The following is a 23,905-nucleotide window of genomic DNA, read 5'->3' as shown; positions in this document are numbered from 1 at the left end:
CAAATCGGATACCGTGCCTGTGCGACAGGGAGTTCCTCAGGGTTCAGTGCTAGGTCCAATCTTATTTAATATTTACATGCTTCCACTTGGGCAGATCATCAGCAAATATGACCTTGGGTATCACTGTTATGCGGATGATACACAGATTTACATCACCACAAATCCGGATGCACATTGCTCATTAATAACTTTGCATAGCTGTCTAGCAGAGATCAGCACATGGATGCAGAACAACTTTCTGAAGCTAAATGGCTCTAAAACGGAACTGATGTTGATTGGTACAGTGGTGTCTATTCGTAAGGCTGAGCAGGTTAGTCTGTTTGTTGACTCCAGCAGGGTAACTCCCACTCCACATGTGCGGAATCTTGGTGTAATTTTTGACTCACAGCTGAGTTTTGAAGCACACATAAAACAGGTCTCTAGAACTGCTTTTTACCATCTGAGAAATATTGCACGACTTAGACCATTTCTCTCCTTTGTAGACACAGAAAGGCTCATACATGCCTTCATTACAACTAGGCTAGACTATTGCAATGCCCTGTTCTCTGGCCTTCCAGCAAAATCATTAAACAGGCTACAGTATATACAGAACTCTGCTGCTCGTGTGCTCACTCGTACCTCTCCTCGGGAGCACATTACACCGGTCCTTTCACAGTTGCACTGGCTTCCAGTAAAGGTGAGAATTGATTTTAAAGTTCTCATTCTAACATACAAGGCATTACATGGGATCGCTCCAGCGTACCTACGTGATCTTATTAGCCCTTATACTCCATCACGTTCTCTCCGCTCTGCAAATTCACTCTTATTACATCAGCCTTTGTGTAAGCTCAAGACCATGGGGGAAAGAGCTTTTTCCTGCAGAGCCCCCAAGCTATGGAACCTACTTCCTTCTACAATCAAAAGTGCGCCAACGTTGGGACAATTCAAAGGATTAATTAAGACACATTTGTTCAAGGCTACTTTTTCTTAATTGTTTTTATTGCTCTTGCTGTATTTGTTTATTTCATTGTATGCGCTTTGGGTTTGAGAAAAGCGCATTATAAATAAAATGTATTATTATTAATTGAGTTCAATCAACTTATTAGGGTTTTCAGTGTGCATTTTCTCTGATCGGATAGCTTTTTAAATCCGATCACTCAAATGACTTCCGGAGGTGGTCTGGGACGCATTCAAGACGAAACTGGACAAGTGTAACTGCATCTGGTCGTTGAAACCACTTGTGTAAATTTACACCTCTCAAAATGGGGGAAAAAAATAAATAAAGGCGTGTTATTATAGGCTATATGACATGTTATAGTCAGATATGGCAGCGCTACTACAACATGCATCGCCACAGCCTCTCTTCCGCAAGCCCACGTGCAAACTGCTGCAAATGAAACTGAAAGTTCGGCATTGTATTTATTTTGTCAAGTGTAAATGGAAGAGATTTAACTAAATGGATAGCTATCCGATCGACAGATACCTGATTTGAATAATAGAGGAAGAACACCAGTGTTTACTGAAGTTGTTGCTAAGTTTACTTTTGTTTCGCAAAGTCAGAAAGGAACACTTCCTCAAAGATTTCCTCCAAAACAGCTGTCAACACAACTCACACAACACAACTTGGGTGTTAGTTCACCTAAAGTCAGATGAAAAGAGAAAATGTGCATTAACCATTGGTAAACTAGTGGGTAACTTTAGGAACTGATGCAAGACAAAGTTAAAGGGTTAGTTCACCTAAAAATGAACACTATCCCATAATTTACTCACCCTCATCTGCGTTTTTGTAAGAAAAATATCCATATTTATAACTTTATAAACTGTAATCACTGGCTTCCGGTGACGGCCAAACGCAAGTCTACTTCCGGCGGAGGAGTGACCTCTGACCCGACGCATGACGAGTGACCTCTCACCCGACGCATGACGAGTGACCTCTGACCCAACGCATGACGAGTGACCTCTGACTCGACGCATGACGAGTGACCTATCACCCGACGCATGACGAGTGACCTCTGACCCAACGCATGACGAGTGACCTCTGACTCGACACATGACGAGTGACCTCTGACCCGATGCATGACGCATGACGAGTGACCTCTGACCCGACGCATGACGAGTGACCTCTGACCCAACGCATGACGAGTGACCTCTGACTCGACGCATGACGAGTGACCTCTCACCCGACGCATGACGAGTGACCTCTCACCCGACGCATGACGAGTGACCTCTGACCCAACGCATGACGAGTGACCTCTGACTCGACGCATGACGAGTGACCTCTCACCCGATGCATGACGAGTGACCTCTGACCCGACGCATGACGAGTGACCTCTGACCCAACGCATGACGAGTGACCTCTGACTCGACGCATGACGAGTGACCTCTCACCCGACGCATGACGAGTGACCTCTGACCCAACGCATGACGAGTGACCTCTGACACGACACATGACGAGTGACCTCTGACCCGACAAATGACGCATGACGAGTGACCTCTGACCCAACGCATGACGAGTGACCTCTGACACGACACATGACGAGTGACCTCTGACCCGGCAAATGACGCATGACGAGTGACCTCTGACCCGACGCGTGACGAGTGACCTCTGACCCGACGCATGACAAGTGACCTATGACGCGACGCATGATGAGTGACCTCTGACCCGACGCATGACGAGTGACCTCTGACCCGACGCATGACGAGTGACCTCTGACCCGACGCATGACGCATGACAAGTGACCTCTGACCCGACGCGTGACGAGTGACCTCTGACCCGACGCATGACGAGTGATCTCTGACCCGACGCATGACGAGTGACCTCTGACCTGACACATGACGCATGACGAGTGACATCTGACCCGACGCATGACGAGTGACCTCTGACCCGATGCATGACGCATGACGAGTGACCTTTGACCCGACGCGTGATGAGTGACCTCTGACCCGACGCATGACGCATGACGAGTGACCTCTGACCCGACGCGTGACCTCTGACCCGACGCATGACGAGTGACCTCTGACCCGACGCATGACGAGTGACCTCTGACCCAACGCATGACGAGTGACCTCTGACTCGACGCATGACGAGTGACCTCTCACCCGACGCATGACGAGTGACCTCTCACCCGACGCATGACGAGTGACCTCTGACCCAACGCATGACGAGTGACCTCTGACTCGACGCATGACGAGTGACCTCTCACCCGATGCATGACGAGTGACCTCTGACCCGACGCATGACGAGTGACCTCTGACCCAACGCATGACGAGTGACCTCTGACTCGACGCATGACGAGTGACCTCTCACCCGACGCATGACGAGTGACCTCTCACCCGACGCATGACGAGTGACCTCTGACCCAACGCATGACGAGTGACCTCTGACACGACACATGACGAGTGACCTCTGACCCGACAAATGACGCATGACGAGTGACCTCTGACCCAACGCATGACGAGTGACCTCTGACACGACACATGACGAGTGACCTCTGACCCGGCAAATGACGCATGACGAGTGACCTCTGACCCGACGCGTGACGAGTGACCTCTGACCCGACGCATGACAAGTGACCTATGACGCGACGCATGATGAGTGACCTCTGACCCGACGCATGACGAGTGACCTCTGACCCGACGCATGACGAGTGACCTCTGACCCGACGCATGACGCATGACAAGTGACCTCTGACCCGACGCGTGACGAGTGACCTCTGACCCGACGCATGACGAGTGATCTCTGACCCGACGCATGACGAGTGACCTCTGACCTGACACATGACGCATGACGAGTGACATCTGACCCGACGCATGACGAGTGACCTCTGACCCGATGCATGACGCATGACGAGTGACCTTTGACCCGACGCGTGATGAGTGACCTCTGACCCGACGCATGACGCATGACGAGTGACCTCTGACCCGACGCGTGACCTCTGACCCGACGCATGACGAGTGACCTCTGACCCGACACATGGCGCATGACGAGTGACCTCTGACCCAACGCATGACGCATGACGAGTGACCTCTGACCCGACGCATGACGCATGACGAGTGACCTCTGACCCAACGCATGACGCATGACGAGTGACCTCTGACCCGACGCATGACGAGTGACCTCTGACCCGACGCATGACGAGTGACCTCTGACCCGACGAGTGACCTCTGACCCGAGGCATGACATATTGACGAGCGCAGAAGCGCAGAGGAAAACAAAACACTGGTCAAGAATTAGAAGCCTAAAGCGAGAATTTTAAAGAGAAATGTGGGAGGAGCTTGAGTTTGTTGCCCAGCCCTGTTTGTCTGAACCGCGAGAGGCGTCAAAGCTAACGCTACTCCTACATCCTACGTCATGCGTCGGGTCAGAGGTCACTCTCACGCCGGAACTAGACTCGCGCGCAGCGAGTGATTACCGGAACCCAGTAATTATAGTTTATAAAGTTATAGATCTTACACAAACGCATGGCTTCGCTTCAGAAGGCCTTTATTAACCCCCTGGAGCCGGATTATTTTTATGATGGATGGATGCGCTTTTTTGGGCTTCAAAATCCATTCACTCCCATTATAAAGCTTGGAAGAGCCAGGATATTTTTGAATATAACTCAGATTGTGTTTGTCTGAAAGAAGAATGTCATATACACCTAGGGTGAGTAAATCATGGGAAATTTTCATTTTTGGTTGAACTATCCCTTTAACTTTTGTTAATCAGCCACAGTTATCGGCTGATACCGAGAGTTTAAAAAGACTGAAATATCAGATAATTATTCAGCCTGGTTGGTGTATATTTGTCTATCTGATTTCAGAGAGGACCTTTTTTTGAAAAGGAAAAAACATGCTTTCATCTGATACTCCACCTACTTAGAATGGAGTATATGATGTTCAATTATTGTTTGAGAAGACATGGGAAAAGTTGCAAATGACCCATCAGCACCTAGTTTTAAATGTAGCTATTTTTAAAGCCAGCAGGTGAAACACCATTGCAGTGAGTTGTCTGTGTTAAAGAAGTCTTTATTGAAGTCAAACCAGAGCAGAGGTGTCTGGTGACAGCTTTTGTTATTCTGTCAGAGGATTCTCTGTTCCCTCGTCCTGATCTGATACCCATGGAAATGACTCGTGGCTCAAGACGCATTGATGACATCGGTCTGTTTGGTGACTGCATACATTTTGACGGATGCTAATGGAGATTAAACCTTAATTTCCACACACATGCTGACTCATATCTTATTAGCGTAAAAGACTAGTCTAAGTGAACGGGGGAAAGAACGAGAGTGCAGTATAGTCATCTAAATGCTCTTCAGCAATTCATAACATCTAAAGGCATTTCAAATGTTAGTTCTTGTCCCTGATGGATACACTGGCATTACAGAAACACGATTCAAGGACCTTTTTTGGTGGGCTGTTTGATTGCTTTAAACGTTCCTCAGTAACAATGTGTCATTTCTATACGTGCAGCTCACAGACACTGGTCCTGATTCACAAGGTTTTGGTTCAGAAACCCCCAAAGTGAGTGTTTAACTGTCGACAGCTGACACCTGGTCGATGACAGGTGTAATTGTGGGGGTTTTAAAGACAGCAGTGTCTGACTTCTCCTCATGTTTCCATTCATCAGTTTCTTTAGAGACAGAAATACCTGTATATGCCTCTTTTTTATATTTTTTGTGCCTGACATTAAACTTCACACTCCCATAAAATAAATAAATAAACACGACCATTGATTTATAACTGTGAACTCAAATGCGTCAAACAGTGTCGGTCAACAAACCAACTGGTATGTGTTTTTGATGATTGTTTTTTTAATGAGTTTTTTATATATTATACATGAGGCATTATTAATATTAATTGTGAACCTGTATACAGTAGTTCTTAGTCTTCAGTGAGGTATGAAAATAGTTACTGATTAGCTAATAGTGAACTACCCCATTCGTCTGATTAACAAATTACTAATTTGTTAATCAGAGTTGCTTGTTAGTTAATAGTAGTTAGACTGTTAATAGTGCGTTACTCATTTGCTCCTGTGTGGTGATTCATTAATGAATGAACAGTATTCTATAGCGTCACCCAGTAATGATTGGTATTGGTATTTGTTCTTGTATTAAGAAATTCCATTGACTGTGTTGATTTGTTGTGAATGCACTATGTTTGCTTTCAATGACTGTTCATAATGCACAACACACTGATGGCCTCGAATTCATATTCCGACACTGGCAGGGTCACATTCCCGGCATAGGTCACATTGGTGGTCTCCAGTCTTTTGTCATGTTGAGCGGTTGTAATTGCCCACACAGTGAATCAGCAGTGATCTCACAACAGTGTCATTCACATTCCTCAGTGCTTTCAGACACGACTCACCCTGCACACACACGTGCCCCGCCATTCAAGGCTCGGAAGACTCTGTCACACTTCTTACAGTATGAGGTGTCTTTCACTAGTATGCAGGCCTGCTTAAGCCAAAAAAAAAAAATTAGTTTTGTGCAATGCACTTATTGTGTTGATGTTGTATTACAAATTACTTGCGCTGCTATTGAGGTGGGACATGTGTAAGATTAGGACAGGTTTGGATTATGGGTAAATTTAAGGATGGGTTAATGGGTAAGGGAAGGTCAGCAGTGTCATTAGATGTATAGTTACAGATGTAATGTTTTTGTGCAATGTAAAAACATGTATTTATACAATATATGCATTATATCAAGGGATTTATTGAAAAGTAATTGCAGAGTAGTTAGTCCGAAGACTCATGTTGCATTGGATAATTTGGCATTCCTTAATGCAGTGAGTTTCGGAGAAATACGGGGTGGCAACGAATTGTTTTTTCCACTTTAAGGTCGTGCCACAAGAATTTCATGATCTGAGAACAGGAAGGATGCAAAATCCTCCCACCCTTCATAGAGTGGTGCAGGGATGACGCCAGGACCCGGAAGTCTAATTCGCTGCTGGTTCCTTCCAGATTTCCCTATGGGGTTTTGTAAAATAAAGCCTGTGGTAAACACAACTTTACGATACTTTGACGTTTTGTTCTGCAACTTTTGGGTGCACATCCGCACCCAAGCTAAGTATGAAATGGTAATTGACCAATTTAAGATAATCGGTTGCCTCAAATGAAATGAGTTTACACAGGTTTTAATTCATACTGTAAAGATTACAGTAAAGAAGTGTAAATTCACCGCTGGTCTTGTTTTGCTGATTTTACAGGAGTGCTGTATTTTTACAGTTTAATTGTAGTTGATGATTTACGGTAATCTTGTAAAATTTACAGGCTTACTGGCAACCAAAATTGCCAGTAAGTTGCTGTAAATTTTACAGTATTTTTTTTTTTACAGTTTAGCCCTCTGGTGCTCTTTGCATGTCTGTCAAAAATGAACGATTTTTTATTTTTATTTAAATTAAATTAATGTACTATGTTTTAGTTTGATATTATTTTATGTAATATTTTGTTTTTTTGGGGATTTTATGGTGCTAGATTATATTTACGCTGTAGTAAGATTAGATTTATTCACTTTTCCAAATTTCCGAATTAAACTGTCGTAAATCTTGAATGCGTAAAAGCACAGACTTAAGTTTGATCTATTTAGATCTCTGAAGACCACACTTGGTAGATTATTGCTGAAGTGAAAAAGGTTTAAAAACGTGAACTTAAAAAAAAGTTACAGAATGTTTTGTATTGTTGTGAAAAATGCACAAAAATACTATTTTCAATTTTTATGTGAAATATATATTTTCAAAAACATGTTTTTTTTTAAGGAAAATCTCGAAGCATGCAGCGGCGAATTAGACTTCCTGGTTCTGATGTCATCCCTGCAGGACAGATCATAATCTCATAATTCACACTCTCTCTGTACTGTTTTTTAAACATTTCCAATGGTTAATACATATTTATCTTTTATTGTGTATGGATTTTAAAATTCAGTATTCTTGCAACCTGGAGATTTTCAAGTCCCCTTTATTTATATAGTGCTTTATGCAATACAGATTGTTTCGACCCAGCTTTACAGTGATAAACAGGAAAATAATAATTCAGTAATGCAAACAGACTTCAGTTCTGCTCTAAAAAGACAGTTGAAAACAGTCATTATTCAGCTGAAGTCAGTTCAGTGTTAACTCAGTTCATAACAATAACTGTGTAAAGCTCATTAATTATGAAATTAGTTCAATTCATCTATAAAGCATCTCTGGAAAAAAGAAAATGTGATGTCATCATCATCCCACTCAATTCAGTTCTTGTCAAATAGTGTCAGAGCAGTCAGATCAATATTATTGCTGAATATTAAATAAGTGTCCCCAACTAAGCAAGCCAAAGGCAAGGAACCCAGTCTTCATCTGTGACAGAATGGAGAAAAACACCTTGAGAAACTCTTCTGGCCAAATGAACCAAAATGGTGTGATTATTATTCCCGGCTGCATCACAAGTCAGATTGTGGATTGATATATCGTTGTCAATATACTGTAACAGAAGGGTTAAAGAGGATCACACAGGGAACACTTGGACTCTTCCATCATCCAGCAAACCATGTCTTAACCGCAGGAGGATTCTATCCTATTGATCAGAAGTATAGCCATTGTTTCCCTGTGATGGATGACGTTTATTAATTTCCTGAAAGAGACCATTACAGTAATACTCTTTGTGGTGAAATGATGATGATGATGCACTTTATGCATCAGCCTGGATGAGAACTGATGACTGTGTGTGTGTGTGTGTGTGTGTGTGTGTGTGTGTGTGTGTGTGTGTGTGTGTGTGTGTGTGTGTGTGTGTGTGTGTGTGTGTGTGTGTGTGTGTGTGTGTGCGTGTAATGTGTGTGTGTGTGTGTGTGTGTGTGTGTGTGTGATCTCATGTTGTTTCATTTAGGAAGAGTTTTTCCAAATCAAAATGCACAGGTTAAGTGCTTCATCACATACTAATGGGGTTTCAGTGGAAGAGCAAATACCTTCAAACAATAATTAAGTTATTGTGTACTCTCTGCCAATATGTTTACAAATATAAAGCAATTTTAGTGTTATATGGATTTTTTTTTTTGCAATTATGTACTGAATGGTCTCCATCACTAAATAAGTTTTGGGCGCCTGCAATAATCAATTATTTCTTGTTTAAAATATATATTTTCCATATCCTGTAGGTCTTATTTATTTAGCTATTCTGTAATTGAATGCAATTGGATGTAGGCATAGTTAATTAACGTTGCCTTTTACATTCTTTTAACAAAAAATATGTATGTTTGAACTGTCCAGTGTAACTAATGTCCCAGTTTGTTGATTCTAAGGCTGTGCGCTGGTTTATCAGGATCACATTATTTGCTTCACACTTCATCGACCGAGCGTCATATGGACACAGCGGGGTCGATGCTTCTCTCAGGCGGACACAAGCGCATCTTATTTCAGCTGGATCACAAGATCTTTCCTCAAATCTAAAACCCAGTCATATGCGGGAGACTAACACAGCTCTGCATTATTTAAGCGGATGATCAGATGCACGAATCGAGAATGCTCTCATTAGCCTAATCGACTAGACGTGTAGCCTTTATAAACCTCAGGAAACGGATTCGTTGAATTTAATGAAGGTGTTGGTGTCGCATCAAGAGTAGAAAAAAAAGCAAACTATACAATGACACTGAAAACCAAAAGGACACATTTCAAATGAAAAAAAAGATTATTAAAAAAAAATGAAATAATGCAAAACCTGAAGTGACTCCAAATAAATTTCAGCTGTTCCTGAAATATTCTTCTAATATGCTATAAGAGTCAAGGGCCACAAAGAGCTTCACGAAGCATCAACAGGATCTCATTGTTGAAGGGTATCGCTCAGGTGAGACCCCCCCCCCAAAAAAAAAAATCCAAGGCATTAGATATACTACAATGAAACACAGTAGCCTAAATACAGTCATAAACAAGTGGAGAACTTACGGCACAATATATTATCAAGCAGGACAAAATTGATGAGAAGACAACGAGAAAACTGGTCAGGGAGGCTGTCAAGAGGCCGACAGCATCAAGATGTGCAGCTCTGGTTGCTCCATGTGACATCTCCAGTATTGTCCATCTATGGGCTATGGAGCAGGGTGGCAAGACACAAGCCGTTTCTGACTCAGTGGCATGGATTGTAATTTTTACATCAAGCATGCAGAAGTTCTGATATGATTTATGATGTTTATCCACTGTAATGATCTGTGGTCAGACACATAGGCCTATCACAGAGAATAGGGGTGTTCAATCCTGTTCCTATCAAGATGCATGAGGATTAGAGAACACATTGCAAAAATATGTATGTATATTTTTAATTTCGTATATTTATAGATGTAGGCTAATTAAGTTGAATTGAAGCAAGAGTGTTGGAGCTAAGTGCACACATTTCGCTTATGAATATTAACTTTCCCTTATTAAAAAAAATCAAGCCGTGTAGATGATGGGGAGAGTCCGGCTGAGACGCGTCCATCGCTCAATAGTGACGTAGGGCTCTGAGGGGACAGTAGTGAGAGGAGGGGCCATGGGTCTCTCTCTCTCTCTCTCTCTCTCTCTCTCTCTCTCTCTCTCTCTCTCTCTCTCTCTCTCTCTCTCTCTCTCTCTCTCTCTCTCTCTCTCTCTCTCTCTCTCTCTCATTGAGCGCAGTGCAGTGCGGATTACAGACTCTGTCCTCTCAGTGCAGCGGGAACTACAGCAAACAAGGGCTATATTCATACGAGCACATTAATTGCAGGTAATGGAGCTCTTTGAGGAGGGGCTCTCTCTGAACCTGTGCGTCTTTTCGTTGCTCATTTGGACTTCTACAAGTGCATTTAACCTGGACACGCAAAACGTCCTCAGGAAGAATGGTCACCCGGGAAGCCTCTTCGGATTCTCCCTCGCCTTGCACCGGCAGCTCCAGCCCTCGGATAAAACAATGTGAGTAGAATTAATTATTTAGGTTTCGTTGCGATTATTCGAGATCGTGAGTCTCCGCTTATTTATGCGCTCCGGACCCCTTCATAGATCCCGTTCCGTTCATCCTGCACCTGTGCCGCGTTCATTTTTAAACAGTTACTTCTATCTCCTCTGTGAAAACTGAACAGATGCATGAAATTGGCTAATAGTTCATAAAGAAATAAACACCCCCTATCTCTGTCTCTCTCTCTCTCTCTCTCTGAATGGTGAATGATATAAGTGTATGTCCGAAGGGTGATTCTCCAGTAAGCGTCCAGCACGCAGCGATGTGTGTGTGTGTTCGGTGCGTGTGTGTGTGTTGGGGGAGGCTTGTGCTTGAAGAGGCTGGTGCTTTTCTTACACACAAGTTAACAATACCCAACGTGATGCGACAAGTCACCAATGGACAATGGCTTTCACACTGAAAGAATTCAAAGAGCAAGACCACAAAGTCCACTCTCAAAAGTAAAGGTTCTTCAGTGGTTCTTTTTTAGCACTTTAGATTCAGCAAAGAACCCAATCAGGCTAAGAATCATTTTTGGCCCTACAAGGTTCTTGAGTTGATTATGTGGCTATTCAGAGATTTCAAAGTTCTTGATATTTTATTAGCCTACAACAATAATAATAACTATAACCATTAGGTTCATCAGATCATCATGGTGTCTGATCTCTAAAGCACTGTATGAGCCTTATTTTGAACGTTGTAGTTGATGCTGGCCACAGCCTTGAAGGAAATCTCTACTGAACAGATACAAATATACGTAGTATGTGCTGGAAGACTTTTATAATAAATGCATTTATTATGCATACAAGTTAGCCTTTTAACTTTGCTTATAGTTTTCAAGTCAAGTTGGTCACTTCAGCTTTTTCCTGTGTTCGATTACACTTTATTTGGTAACACTTTATTTTAAGGTGCTAGTTACACTTTACTACATGTACTTACTAGTAAAAACAGTAAATAAACTAACCCTAAACCAAACACTATCCCTAACTTTAACTCTTAGTACATGTAGTTAATTAATATTAATCAGTACTTATCTGAATAAGAATGTGACTACACCACCTTAAAATACCTTTAATTTAAGGTGTCTGTGTTACAGTGTAATTATACATGTAAGTACTGATTAATCAAAATAACAAATACTTTCTATAGGGTTATGATTAGGGATTAGTTTAGTGTTAGTTGCATGTAATTATGCACCATTTATCGTACATGTAACATGTGTAACAAGGACACTGTAAAGTAAAGTGTTACCCATGTTCTTTCAAGCTTTCTCTCAGATCTGTATTCTGCCTGGTACAATTAAAGATGGGATGCTATGGTCTAAGGCTGTAAAACATCTGTCATGATGGGACACTAACAGGGCTCCTTTTTGGACTAGTTTAGGACAAGCCAACACACCCTCATGGCAACTATTTTACGTTTTGGCAAAATGGTGGCTAATTCATAGAAATTTGAATAATGTCATTCATATGCTTCCGTTTAGGTGTGCGGTTTTATTATAAAATGGCCTGTTTCTGTACTAATCACATCATACAAATTCAGAAAAAATTGGACAACATCTTGTAAAATAGTTTTTTTCTTATGTTTAAAGGTGAACTCCGGTGCAAAATGAACCTCGGGTGTAATAACACATTGGTACAGACTAAATCGTTCCCTGAGATTTGTTTTCATGATAATCGAATGTAAAGAGTTTTATCTCTAAAAACAGTTTAGCTTATAACGCTAGTATATTGGGCATCGAGTAAGCAAAAAGAGATCGCTAGTTAATACCATTAACAAGGCTCAAATTAGCCCCACACTAACACGGCAGCATAATGAGTGTCCTTACATGCAAACCGAAGCATTGAGAACTTTGTAAGTGTACAGACAGTTTAATAAGAAGATACTTTACACAGACAGTACAGTTAGCGCATACAGACAGGAGCCATCTTGGAAAACAGTCTCGATCAGTCAAACCACGAACACGGTGATACGTAAGCTGAACTGTGACTTGGAATCTCATATGGTCCGTTGTTTCCGGAAGAAAGCACTGAGCGCATAAGAGAAGCACTGAACGCAACAGAGAAAATAAAAAAATTAATATAATTTATCTTATCTTCAATATCTACACGTACTGTTCGCTCACCTTCGTGGTTCGATTGATCGAGACTGTTTTCCAAGATGGCTCCTGTCTGTGTGCGCTAACTGTACTGTCTGTGTAAAGTATCTTCTTATTAAACTGTCTATACACTTACAAAGTTCTCAATGCTTCGGTTTGCATGTAAGGACACTCATTATGCTGCCATGTTAGTGTGGGGCTAATTTGAGCCTTGTTAATGGTATTAACTAGCGATCTCTTTTTTGCTTACTCGATGCCCAATATACTAGCGTTATAAGCTAAACTGTTTTTAGAGATAAAACTCTTTATATTCGATTATCATGAAAACAAATCTCAGGGAACGATTTAGTCTGTACCAATGTGTTATTACACCCGAGGTTCATTTTGCGCCGGAGTTGTCCTTTAACGTCAAAAAACAACCTCCTTAAAGTCCAGTTGTTAATTCAGTCTCTAGGTAAGATGGAAAGAAATGACATGTTGCTTTGCAGAGACCAGTTCTCTGCAAGACTGAAAAGAGTTTGCGATTTGCGATTAACGAAAAGGCTGAATGATTTACTTAGAGTCTGAGTGTGAGGGGGGTCACTGGCTAAATAGGACACACAGGGATTGTGTGTGTGTGTGTTTGTTTGTTTGCCAGGGTGTTTAAACAGTTGTGTCAAACGAACAAGTGTGAGTTTTCTTGTGTGTGGTGGAAGACACCTGTTTACAGCATCCATGAAAATGTCTCGCACCTGTGAACAGGCCTGTCTGTTTTCCTTCTGTTGATGTGTATGTCTGTAAGGCTTTTCATATTTATTTCCAGTGTGATGTGGATTTTGTTGATTCGTGTGGGGTTGGTTGAATAATGTATGTGAATGGCACTCAATCACTGGGTGTTTGCCAGGCTGCTGCTCTCAGCACAATGGCTCACACAGGTCATTTCCAGGGTGAAAGTGGTATCTGATACACTTCGTACAATGCTCTTCTCAAATCACTACTCATGTACGGTTGAGTGTGGGTAGTAATGTGTGTGCATTTTCACAGGTGTATCGATGTGCATGAATTATATCTTTTCATCAATACGTGCACACAAATAATCAGTTAGTAATCAGATTGATGAATCAATCAGATTGAAAAGCCTTCATATAAACACCTTAGTCAATCCAATTGAGCTTGATCTATATGAAATTTCAATCAGATTGAAAGGGAGGGTGTAGACCTGAAATAATCTGATCAATAAGACAAAAACTAAGCATTTCTCAATCAGATGCAAAAATACCTTGCACACACGTCCAGTGCGTGTGTGATGCGTATGTTGTTCACCAGAGCCCTCTTATTACAGTATATGACCTCTGTTTACGTACATTTTATTTCTAACGAACGTGCATAATGTTTATGGCCTACAAACTGGTCAGTGGAAGATACTGAATATTTACTAAATAAAAGCTCTTCTGATGTATTTGTATGCATAAATGAAAATGTGAATTGGATTGCAAAGTTTAAGGTTGAGAATCGAATTGGATTCATTCAGGTTTATGAAAATACCTATTTATTCTCTCTTCTTAAAATTCAGATTCAAAAACAATCAATAATCTTTTTTAATATGCAAAAAAAATAAAATAATAATGTGCAGAGCAGACCTAATGTTGTACCAAAACAACTCACAGAGTATTTCTCGATATGTTTGTTTTTAAATAAATTGCAGGTTACATTTGACTTGGGCTGAGCGTTTCCAAACTCCTCTTTTGCTGTTGTAGATTTGTCTGTTTTGATCAGCGCATCGGCTGCTTGGAATTCTTCAGCAGTTTGCCGGGATTTTCTCAGTTTACCCCGAAAAGAGGATCAGTTCTGTGGGGTTAAGGTTAGGTACACAGAGTTTACCAAGGACAGGAAAGAGGGAGTTTATTACAGAGAGGCTGATGGGGATCTGTCTTACTGCTTCACCTATGACGAACCCGGCCATATTTAATATGAGAATGCATTAGAACATTTTTGTAATTTTAATAATGCGCACTGACATGTTGGCCTACACAGAGTTTGAGTTGTGCCTCGTTCAGTCCAGCATTCTCATGTGTGTCTGGTGGTAAGATCGCAGTGGGCTCTGGTGTTGAAAGCCTTTTGGTGCTGCATGACCGCATTTCCCTCAGTTCAACTCTGTAACTCAGTATTCATGCACATAGGTTATGAGTTTTCATGCACATAGGTTAATGAGAAATGTGTTAAAGGTTTAAGAAGTGCACAGTTGCACCGATATAGAATTTTTCTCTATGTGGTTGTGTTTGTGTACCTGTATCTCCTAGCAGACACACTTAGACTTAGTAGCTTCTCTTTAATGGCACACAAAAGGTCTTCCTTCCTGTCATTCATACAGTTTCCTGTGTTATTTCTCATCGACTCCTCTATTATGAGATCTGTGAGCATCTAGAGCATCGGTTGGCATTTGTTTACACTGGAACAGGAGAAATCAGGGAATATGTTCGCCAGGCCATCTGTGCATGTAACATGAGAGATAGATCACTAGAGGCCCCTTTTCCTTTCTTTTTTGTGAGAATGGTGGCTCCTAGTTGTGTGTTTGTGTTGGTCTCCTCAGGTGTGGGTATATTTTAAGCCCTATTTTGTGATTTTTAAAACAGTAGACAATGTTTACAATGGTTTACAACACTCTCCTGAGTAATGTATGAGGCCTGCTTTTATATTTGTGGCTGAAACTGAAACTCGCTGTTATATCCAAAATAGTTCATTTTTGCATTATACTGTAGAAACACATCTGTAGCTTACAGTGCTTACACATCTGTAAGCTACAGATCTGAAGGGATGTTGGTTAGTCTCATTAGTCTCACTGTCTGTATGCATGGGGCCGATAAGTGCATCTATACACTTGCATATCTGTTCGAGAATAGGAATCAGTCAGTATCCAAGAGATGAGCATTGTACGTGTACAATTAGGAAAACCAAATGTAAACTGAACTTGCAAACACGTTTCAATTTTGATGGTGATATTCTTCCCGTAGACTTTGCTGAAAGAGATCCAGCCCTGCTTTTCCGTCAGGATTTCTCCACATGCGTTTGATCACATATTAGAACAGTTGCACTTGTCTCATCAATGGTAAAACGTTTTTAAGGTATGTTTCTCCAAGAAGCTTAAAGAGATGTTACCACCGTTCTTATACATCTAGTCTGTCTCAGTTTCCTCTGTTTCTTCATGAAATCCTTGACTAACTCGATGATGGTGAGATCGGATCTCTGAGTGGATCATACCATCTGGTGCCGGACTCACAAAAATCTTACTAGATCTTTACAAGTAATGGCAAAACTGATGTATGGAAATGTTTCCTGATTTCTGACTGGCACACTAAAGCAAGAGATGTAAATAGCTGTTTAAAAAAATGAAAATGAAAAATCTAATTGATTTCACTATTCAACTAGTTGGTAAAAAAAAAAAATGCATATACTGCGTTAGACTAAACTGGGAAGGGTCTCGGCATTCACATGTTGTTGTCCTATTGTTAGTTTAATTGCTTTGCTCTCCTCATTTGTAAGTCGCTTTGGATAAAAGCGTCTGCTAAATGAATAAATGTAAATGTAATGTAAATGATTGTTGGATGCCTATAGCTAGTTAAATGTAGGGTAGGCAATTTTCGAGATGGTCCTCACTGCAGAACACGAAATCCAGGGGGAGGAGTTGGATCCAGATCCAACTCCTCCCACCTTACATATACCTAATCCTACCCATCTCCGCCCCCTGATCCCTAACCCCACCCCTAATCCTACACATCTCCGCCCCCTGATCCCTAACCCCACCCCTAATCCTACACATCTCCGCCCCGTGATCCCTAACCCCACCCCTAATCCTACACATCTCCGCCCCCTGATCCCTAACCCCACCCCTAATCCTACCCATCTCCGCCCCCTGATCCCTAACCCCACCCCTAATCCTACACATCTCCGCCCCCTGATCCCTAACCCCACCCCTAATCCTACACATCTCCACCCCCTGATCCCTAACCCCACCCCTAATCCTACACATCTCCGCCCCCGGATGCCTAACCCCACCCCTAATCCTACACATTTCCGCCCCCTGATCCCTAACCCCACCCCTAATCCTACCCATCTCCGCCCCCTGATCCCTAACCCCACCCCTAATCCTACACATCTCCGCCCCCTGATCCCTAACCCCACCCCTAATCCTACACATCTCCACCCCCTGATCCCTAACCCCACCCTTAAACCTACCTATCTCCGCCCCCGGATGCCTAACCCCACCCCTAATCCTACACATTTCCGCCCCCTGATCCCTAACCCCACCCCTAATCCTACCCATCTCCACCCCTTAGATCTGGATCCAACTCCACCCCCTGGATCTCGTGTACTGCAATGAGGTGCTACTGCAATTTTCGGCGAGGCTAGCAATTTAATTGCTAGCTTTGAAAACATAAGCCACACCTTTAAAACACATGAACAGCAGCAGCAGGAGCAAACAAAAGCGTCACGAGAGACTCAAAGCACATAACATTACAATAATAATGAACACAAACAACTTAAAAGCTTTGTACCACTTGACTGCTGCAGATTCATTTCGGGGTTTATAGTGTTGCCATTGAAACGCATTTAAATTCCAGTCACGAACCGCTCCGAGTTTAACAGCCGGGGTTTCCATCTCTTCTAGATTACAGTAGGTATGATGTGAACTCAGCATAAGCTGGTTGTTTTGGTTCAGGAGGAACTGTAAGAGGCGGCTGCGGTTTCGTTTGTGGCTCTCAGTGACTGACGTCTGTCTAACTCTGCACAGCATGAAACGCTCTGATGACGTGTGATGTCTGCGAGAGCATGTGTGTGTGGAAATGCATACGCTGACAGGCAGGGAGGACATCGTATCATTGCATTCAGAACGACTTATTGGACGAACATTTTATGGTCCTACGCCTTCCACAGACGACACATACATACACAGTCAAAGCAAAAATTATTCAGACACCAGATATCATTTTTAATATTTTTTTAGTGTGTGCAGGACATTATAGTTCATTTATGTAAGTGAGGATAGCAAAATAAAGTAAACTGTGACATATTATAACCAAAAATCCTTACTACCAGTAACATTTATACAAATTTGGGACCAAAGATTATTCAGACACTTTGACCTGACCATGTTTTGCTGAAGTGTTTTGTCTTTAATTGCTAATGCGACCTTTTTACACCACAGACTGAACAAAATGAAGCATCGCTTGGTAATTGGTTGACCTAAATTGGTTTTATCGTTAAATTTAACAGCTGACATCTATTCAACCTAGTTCATTTGTGAGACAGTCTAACAGAAAGCAGTCCAAAACCAGTGAAATATCAACTGATTTGATAAGTTCTTGTCATTTTATTTCCATGAATAAACTGTGATAATGTGAGAAATGTTCAAGGTGTCTGAATAAATTTTGGTTTGACTGTAAATACATTTAGAGCACTTAGCTTAGTGATTGCTATCAGGATGCGAAGAGACTTTTAACCAGCATAACAAAAAATGTGTCTGGAACAAATCACCTACCTTTAATAATAATAATAATAATTCATTTCATTTATATAGCGCTTTTCTAGGCACTCAAAGCGCTTCACATGGAAGGGGGAATCTCCTCAACCACCACCAATGTGCAGCATCCACTTGTATGATGCAACGGCAGCCATATTGCGCCAGAACGCCCACCACACACCAGCTTACTGGTGGAGAGGAGACAGAGTGATGAAGCCAATTGGTATATATATGGGGATGATTAGGAGGCCATGATGGACAGAGGCCACTGGGCAAATTTGGCCAGGATGCCGGGGTTACACCCCTACTCTTTCGAAAGACATCCTGGGATTTTTAATGACCACAGAGAGTCAGGACCTCAGTTTAACGTCTCATCCGAAGGACGGTGCTCTTTGATAGTATAGTGTCCCCGTCACTATACTGGGGCGTTAGGACCCACACAGACCACAGGGTGAGCGCCCCCTGCTGGCCTCACTAACACCTCTTCCAGCAGCAACCTGGTTTTCTCAGAAGGTCTCCCATCCAGGTACTAACCAGGCTCAGCCCTGCTTAGCTTCAGTGGGCAACCAGTCTAGGGCTACAGGGTGATATGGCTGCTGGCGAACTTTAATTGAGTATTGTGACGCATCCCTACCGAAAACAAACGCATCACACCCCTAACCCCAACATAATACAGCACACCAGCATTACACTTGAGCATAACCCAAACCAAATACAAAACTCGAAGCAAACGCATTGCAATCCAGTTTAACCCAACACACCCATCGCACCCCAATGCACACATCACACGACAGTGCAATACCCAACACAAGATGTCCGGCACAATAAAGCTTTGTCAGCGCATATCATCTCAGACAACTGGAGTGATTTCTCTGTAGAATCATTATGAACAGAGATAAACTTCTAAAACAGTTGCCATGATTATGAACTCACTACTGAGCAGAGTTTGCAACACGCCGCAGCTGCTAAAGCTTTGGCACGGATGCTTTTGGACTGTGTAACACTTTGAGAATTAGTGAAAGGTTATGGATGTGCTCTATTTCTAATGGAAAGATGGAAACTTCTGCATGACTAAAGTGACGAACAGAAACAGCTGAGTCTGGTCATTTTCCCTCTTCACTGATGAAGCAGAAATCTGAAACAGTTATTAGCTCAATCATTGGACTTGTGTGGACTGACAGGATGAATATATTTACATTGTGAATGTAGTATTACTGTACTGGTATTAGTGGTAGTAGTAGACTGCAGTTTTCTGCAATAATTTAGGTCATTCAATCACTATATTATTGAAAAATTTAGGGTAATATATAAGAATTTGGGAATCCCAGCAAAAAAAAAAACGTGATGTATAATTATTCATACTGTGATATAAGAATTTAGTCAAACTGTCCATCTTTACACTGGAGTCGTGTTTATTGTAAATTTAAATTTACTAAACTTAAATTTAAGTTTAGTAGTAAAAATATTTTTCTAGCAGAGGTAAAGCAATTTTACGGTGTGACAGATTGCAGCCAGCTGCTACGACATAGAGGACACAGCTACACACACACACACACACACACACACATAGAAGTTAAGCCAAATAACATCTGAAAATAAAATAAGGAAAATAATGCTTTTGTTTTGTGCATAATATTTCATTTTAGTGTACAACTGCCTGAATTGACAATGTAGATTTAGAATTAGTATTTACCTTTTCTATAAAAAATAAACCTGTTTAGTTGATTGATAGAGATAATCATAGATGCGCATTCTGACTTCGAGAAAGCTATGTTTAATGTCCATTGTTTGTTTGAGGGAATTGTGCTCAATCAGACTAACCCCTGACGACCCTGATTACTGTGGCATGCTTAGACTAATCAAACTCAAATCTTTCTCAGAACAATGTATTTCCTTTCATGCCCGGAAATAAGACAGAGCAACATTCTTTGGCTTTTTAAGTCAAATGCTGTGTTTTCCCATCATATCTCTAATGAGATCTTTTGTCCTTCCTTATATTGGTTGGAAAAGGGGAGTGTCAGGTTGAATGGGCACATTCTCCACATTCATCTTTAATGATTTGTCTCAGTCATTAGTCGCTCTGTCCAATAATGACCCAAGGCCAGTCTCCTCTATCCTTTCTGTGACTAAGAGGCAAATACCCATTGACAATAGCCAAAACAATAGCATGCTGGCCAGGGTTGACAGGTTTGCGTAGCAAAACCAGCCCAATTGCCATCCAAAACCTGCTAAATCACAGCCAAATCTAGACTAGCACAATCACGTTACAAATTGAGTTTGTTGGGGGAGGGTGTATAGTAGAGCTGTCAGAATGGCTGAAAAGCTCAATTCTAATATTCAAAGATTTGCTGAATTTCGGGCTCAGAAAATCATGCTTTTGAGAAATTCCTTTTTAAATTTTTTTTTTGAACTTTCTTTTTGAAACTTTCTTTTTATTCTTTTTCCTTTTTAAAAAAAAAAAACAAAAAAAAAAACAGCCACAACAACATATAATCTTTCAGAACAATCGTTTGGTCACCAATACATTCTTACATAAAACAAAATTGATTCAAGTATATATATCAGATGGTACATTGGTCAATAAACATGTCATGAAGTCGTAAACACAATCCGTCTTTCCCAATACTGCAAATACTTATCCATCTGTAGGTTTAAAGCGAAAGTCATTTTCTCCATATTTTGGACACATACCACATTAAAGCTGAGATTCTTCCATTTTCAGTGATATATAACACATTTAAGGGAAAATTCTTAAAGTTTTGTAAAACAGGCCTATTTATTATGATGCGCATGTCCAAAAAGCTAAAAGCATAAAAACATTTAAACGAATGGGGGTACCACAAGTGCTTGATTGTAGCAACAATTAGTCAATTCAGTGGAATGATTTGTATAAATTTATTAGTAAAATGAAATATCAGTGAAAAAAATGTCAATAATATGTATATGTATACGTATATATGTATAATATGTACACTCACCTAAAGGATTATTAGGAACACCACACTAATACTGTGTTTGACCCCCTTTCGCCTTCAGAACTGCCTTAATTCTACGTGGCATTGATTCATCAAGGTGCTGAAAGCATTCTTTAGAAATGTTGGCCCATATTGATAGGATAGCATCGTGCAGTTGATGGAGATTTGTGGGATGCACATCCAGGGCACGAAGCTCCCGTTCCACCACATCCCAAAGATGCTCTATTGGGTTGAGATCTGGTGACTGTGGGGGCCATTTTAGTACAGTGAACTCATTGTCATGTTCAAGAAACCAATTTGAAATGATTCGAGCTTTGTGACATGGTGCATTATCCTGCTGGAAGTAGCCATCAGAGGATGGGTACATGGTGGCCATAAAGGGATGGGCATGGTCAGAAACAATGCTCAGGTAGGCCGTGGCATTTAAACGATGCCCAATAGGCCTATTTCACAAAAATGGCCGCCGAGACCGGAAGTAGGGTAAACTCTTTTCCGGTGAAAGCGCTAGCAGTTACAGTCGGAGGACAAATGCGGTTACTAAAGCGGTTGCTTACCTTTTTATGTTTCAACCCAAAGAAGAAACAACCCAATTGATCACTTCACAGCTTTTCGTGTTTTGCGGGTTTTCATGGAACAACCGGGGAGAAGTTAAATCACGCCAGGCGCGTGTGAAGGAGGAAGCAGATGTTGAAATGGAGTGTTGATGCCGGTTCGGGACTGATGCCCTGACAAAACATGTTTATATTGCACTTGATTGTTACCCGATTTGCACGTCATGCACTTTTATTTATTATTATTACCTGTTGGCAAATTAAAATTGTTTGAAGAAGTTGTTTTCTGTAACTTTCTTTCCTTTTTACCTGGGTGCGCTATGCCAGGCCTGCTGTTTACTTGTGCAAGCAAGGGCAGCTGGGACATTTATTAAACGTGTAAAATACTTTCCAAACCGTTACATATAGTCTTATAAATTCAGACGTTTGTGGTTTAAAAAAATAAACATATTGGAATCATTTTTAAAGTTGTTTGAACACGGAGCAGTTTTTCCCGTGAGTGGGACTGGAAAACCCGGAGTGGATCAGGAGCGGAGTGAAAATAGAACGCTTCTTTGCAGAGAGGAACGGGCTTTTGCTCCAGTCCAGGCTTTGATCACATCTCCCTAAGCGGGTGAACACCTCGTCCTTCCGACCCATTCGAACTAAAATTAAGACATTTATTACACTATTTGAGAAATATAAGCATATTTACGGCCTTAAAATAATGAAAAGGGTGATTTAAGACCAGTGGCGGCTCCTGCAAAATCTCTCAGGGGGGGCAAATGTTTGGATTATTGATAAGGATAAGGTCCACCCATGCAATGGATAAATTAACAGCTTAAGCATGTAAAGGCAACTTCTCTACTTTAAGATTGTGTTGCAGACCTGACAAAATAAATACATTTATTTTAGTTATAAAATAAATTATTTATTATAATATAAATATAGAGATACAAGGTTTCCATCCCGACAGCAACAATGTATCAGGCAGAATCCATATTGTATATTTCCCTATTTTTTCAAAAATGAATGCTATTGGTCACCCTTTACATCTGTCAATGTGTTTTACAAATATTTTACCAATGGAAAGCATTAAAAGAGCTTGGGAATTATTTTGGGGGAAAAACAGGTTTTCTTTCGTTTCCTGAAAAGTAACAGTTTTGGACATACAAGGCTTCCGTCCGACAGCGCTGATGATGTGTGTGTGTGTGTGTGTGTGTGTGTTATTACGTTAATTAACATTTTACCAAAATTCAAGCTCAAATGGAGTTTGACAAGGGTTTTTGACCAGTAAATGTATTTTCAATCCACTCAGATAGTTTAAGTTATTTTATTAAAGAATCCACTAGGTGGCGACAAATAATATTGTTGACTGAATCGTTGACATGTAGGATAAAGATTGTGTTGGTGTTCGAATAGAAATGTACAAATTTCAAAGTACAATGCTAGGAGTAAAAAAGACTGCTACCATCCTTTCCTAAACTGATTGTAAAAACAAAGTGAGATTTTCCAACACTCGAGTATTAAAATGTTCAGCAATAAATACCTCTTAAGACAGCCTCTGCTTGTCTTCTTCTCCCAAGGCCCTCCTAGATCTTGTTGTTCCTGTTCCTACTTGCTCCTGCTCAATGTATGCTGATTACTACGACGGGGTGAATGGTATTTATTTTAATGACACGATAAATGACTGTGTTATGACTGCGTTCGCCATGACGTTGTTCAAGTTCAACTGGTCCCAACAGTCTCTCTCGCTCTCGTTCTTTTTTATTTTTATTTTTTTAATCACATTTGATAAAGATATTATAGTAGTGTTTCATTTTTTCTTGTTATTCAAATTCAAAATTGTTTTCAAATATTATTTGTCACTTAATCTTAAAGATTTTTAATAGTGTGTGTTTGTTCCCACCAATCGCTGCACAAGTTAAGGATACGTAT

General features: G+C 41.2%; 1 protein-coding gene across 4 annotated transcripts in view; it reads left to right on the top strand.

Annotated features, from left to right (window-relative positions):
• The first annotated feature begins 10,553 nt into the window (after nt 1-10,553).
• itga6a (integrin, alpha 6a) overlaps nt 10,554-23,905 on the top strand; it is a 48,061-nt gene continuing 34,709 nt past the window's right edge. For 3 of the 4 annotated variants that reach the window (XM_056268982.1, XM_056268985.1, XM_056268983.1), the window contains exon 1: nt 10,554-10,845. In XM_056268982.1, coding sequence (XP_056124957.1) covers nt 10,664-10,845 — 182 coding nt within the window. In that variant the 5' untranslated portion in view covers nt 10,554-10,663. The remainder of the gene's footprint in view (nt 10,846-23,905) is intronic. The other variant, XM_056268984.1, reaches the window with a different exon arrangement.

This window comes from Rhinichthys klamathensis, unplaced genomic scaffold (assembly GCF_029890125.1).
Source record: "Rhinichthys klamathensis goyatoka isolate OS25496 unplaced genomic scaffold, OSU_Roscu_1.1 h1tg000279l_1, whole genome shotgun sequence".
NCBI classification, from domain to species: domain Eukaryota; kingdom Metazoa; phylum Chordata; class Actinopteri; order Cypriniformes; family Leuciscidae; genus Rhinichthys; species Rhinichthys klamathensis.
Note: the sequence above shows the minus strand (reverse complement) of the source record. Positions and strands in the feature narration are given on the sequence as shown.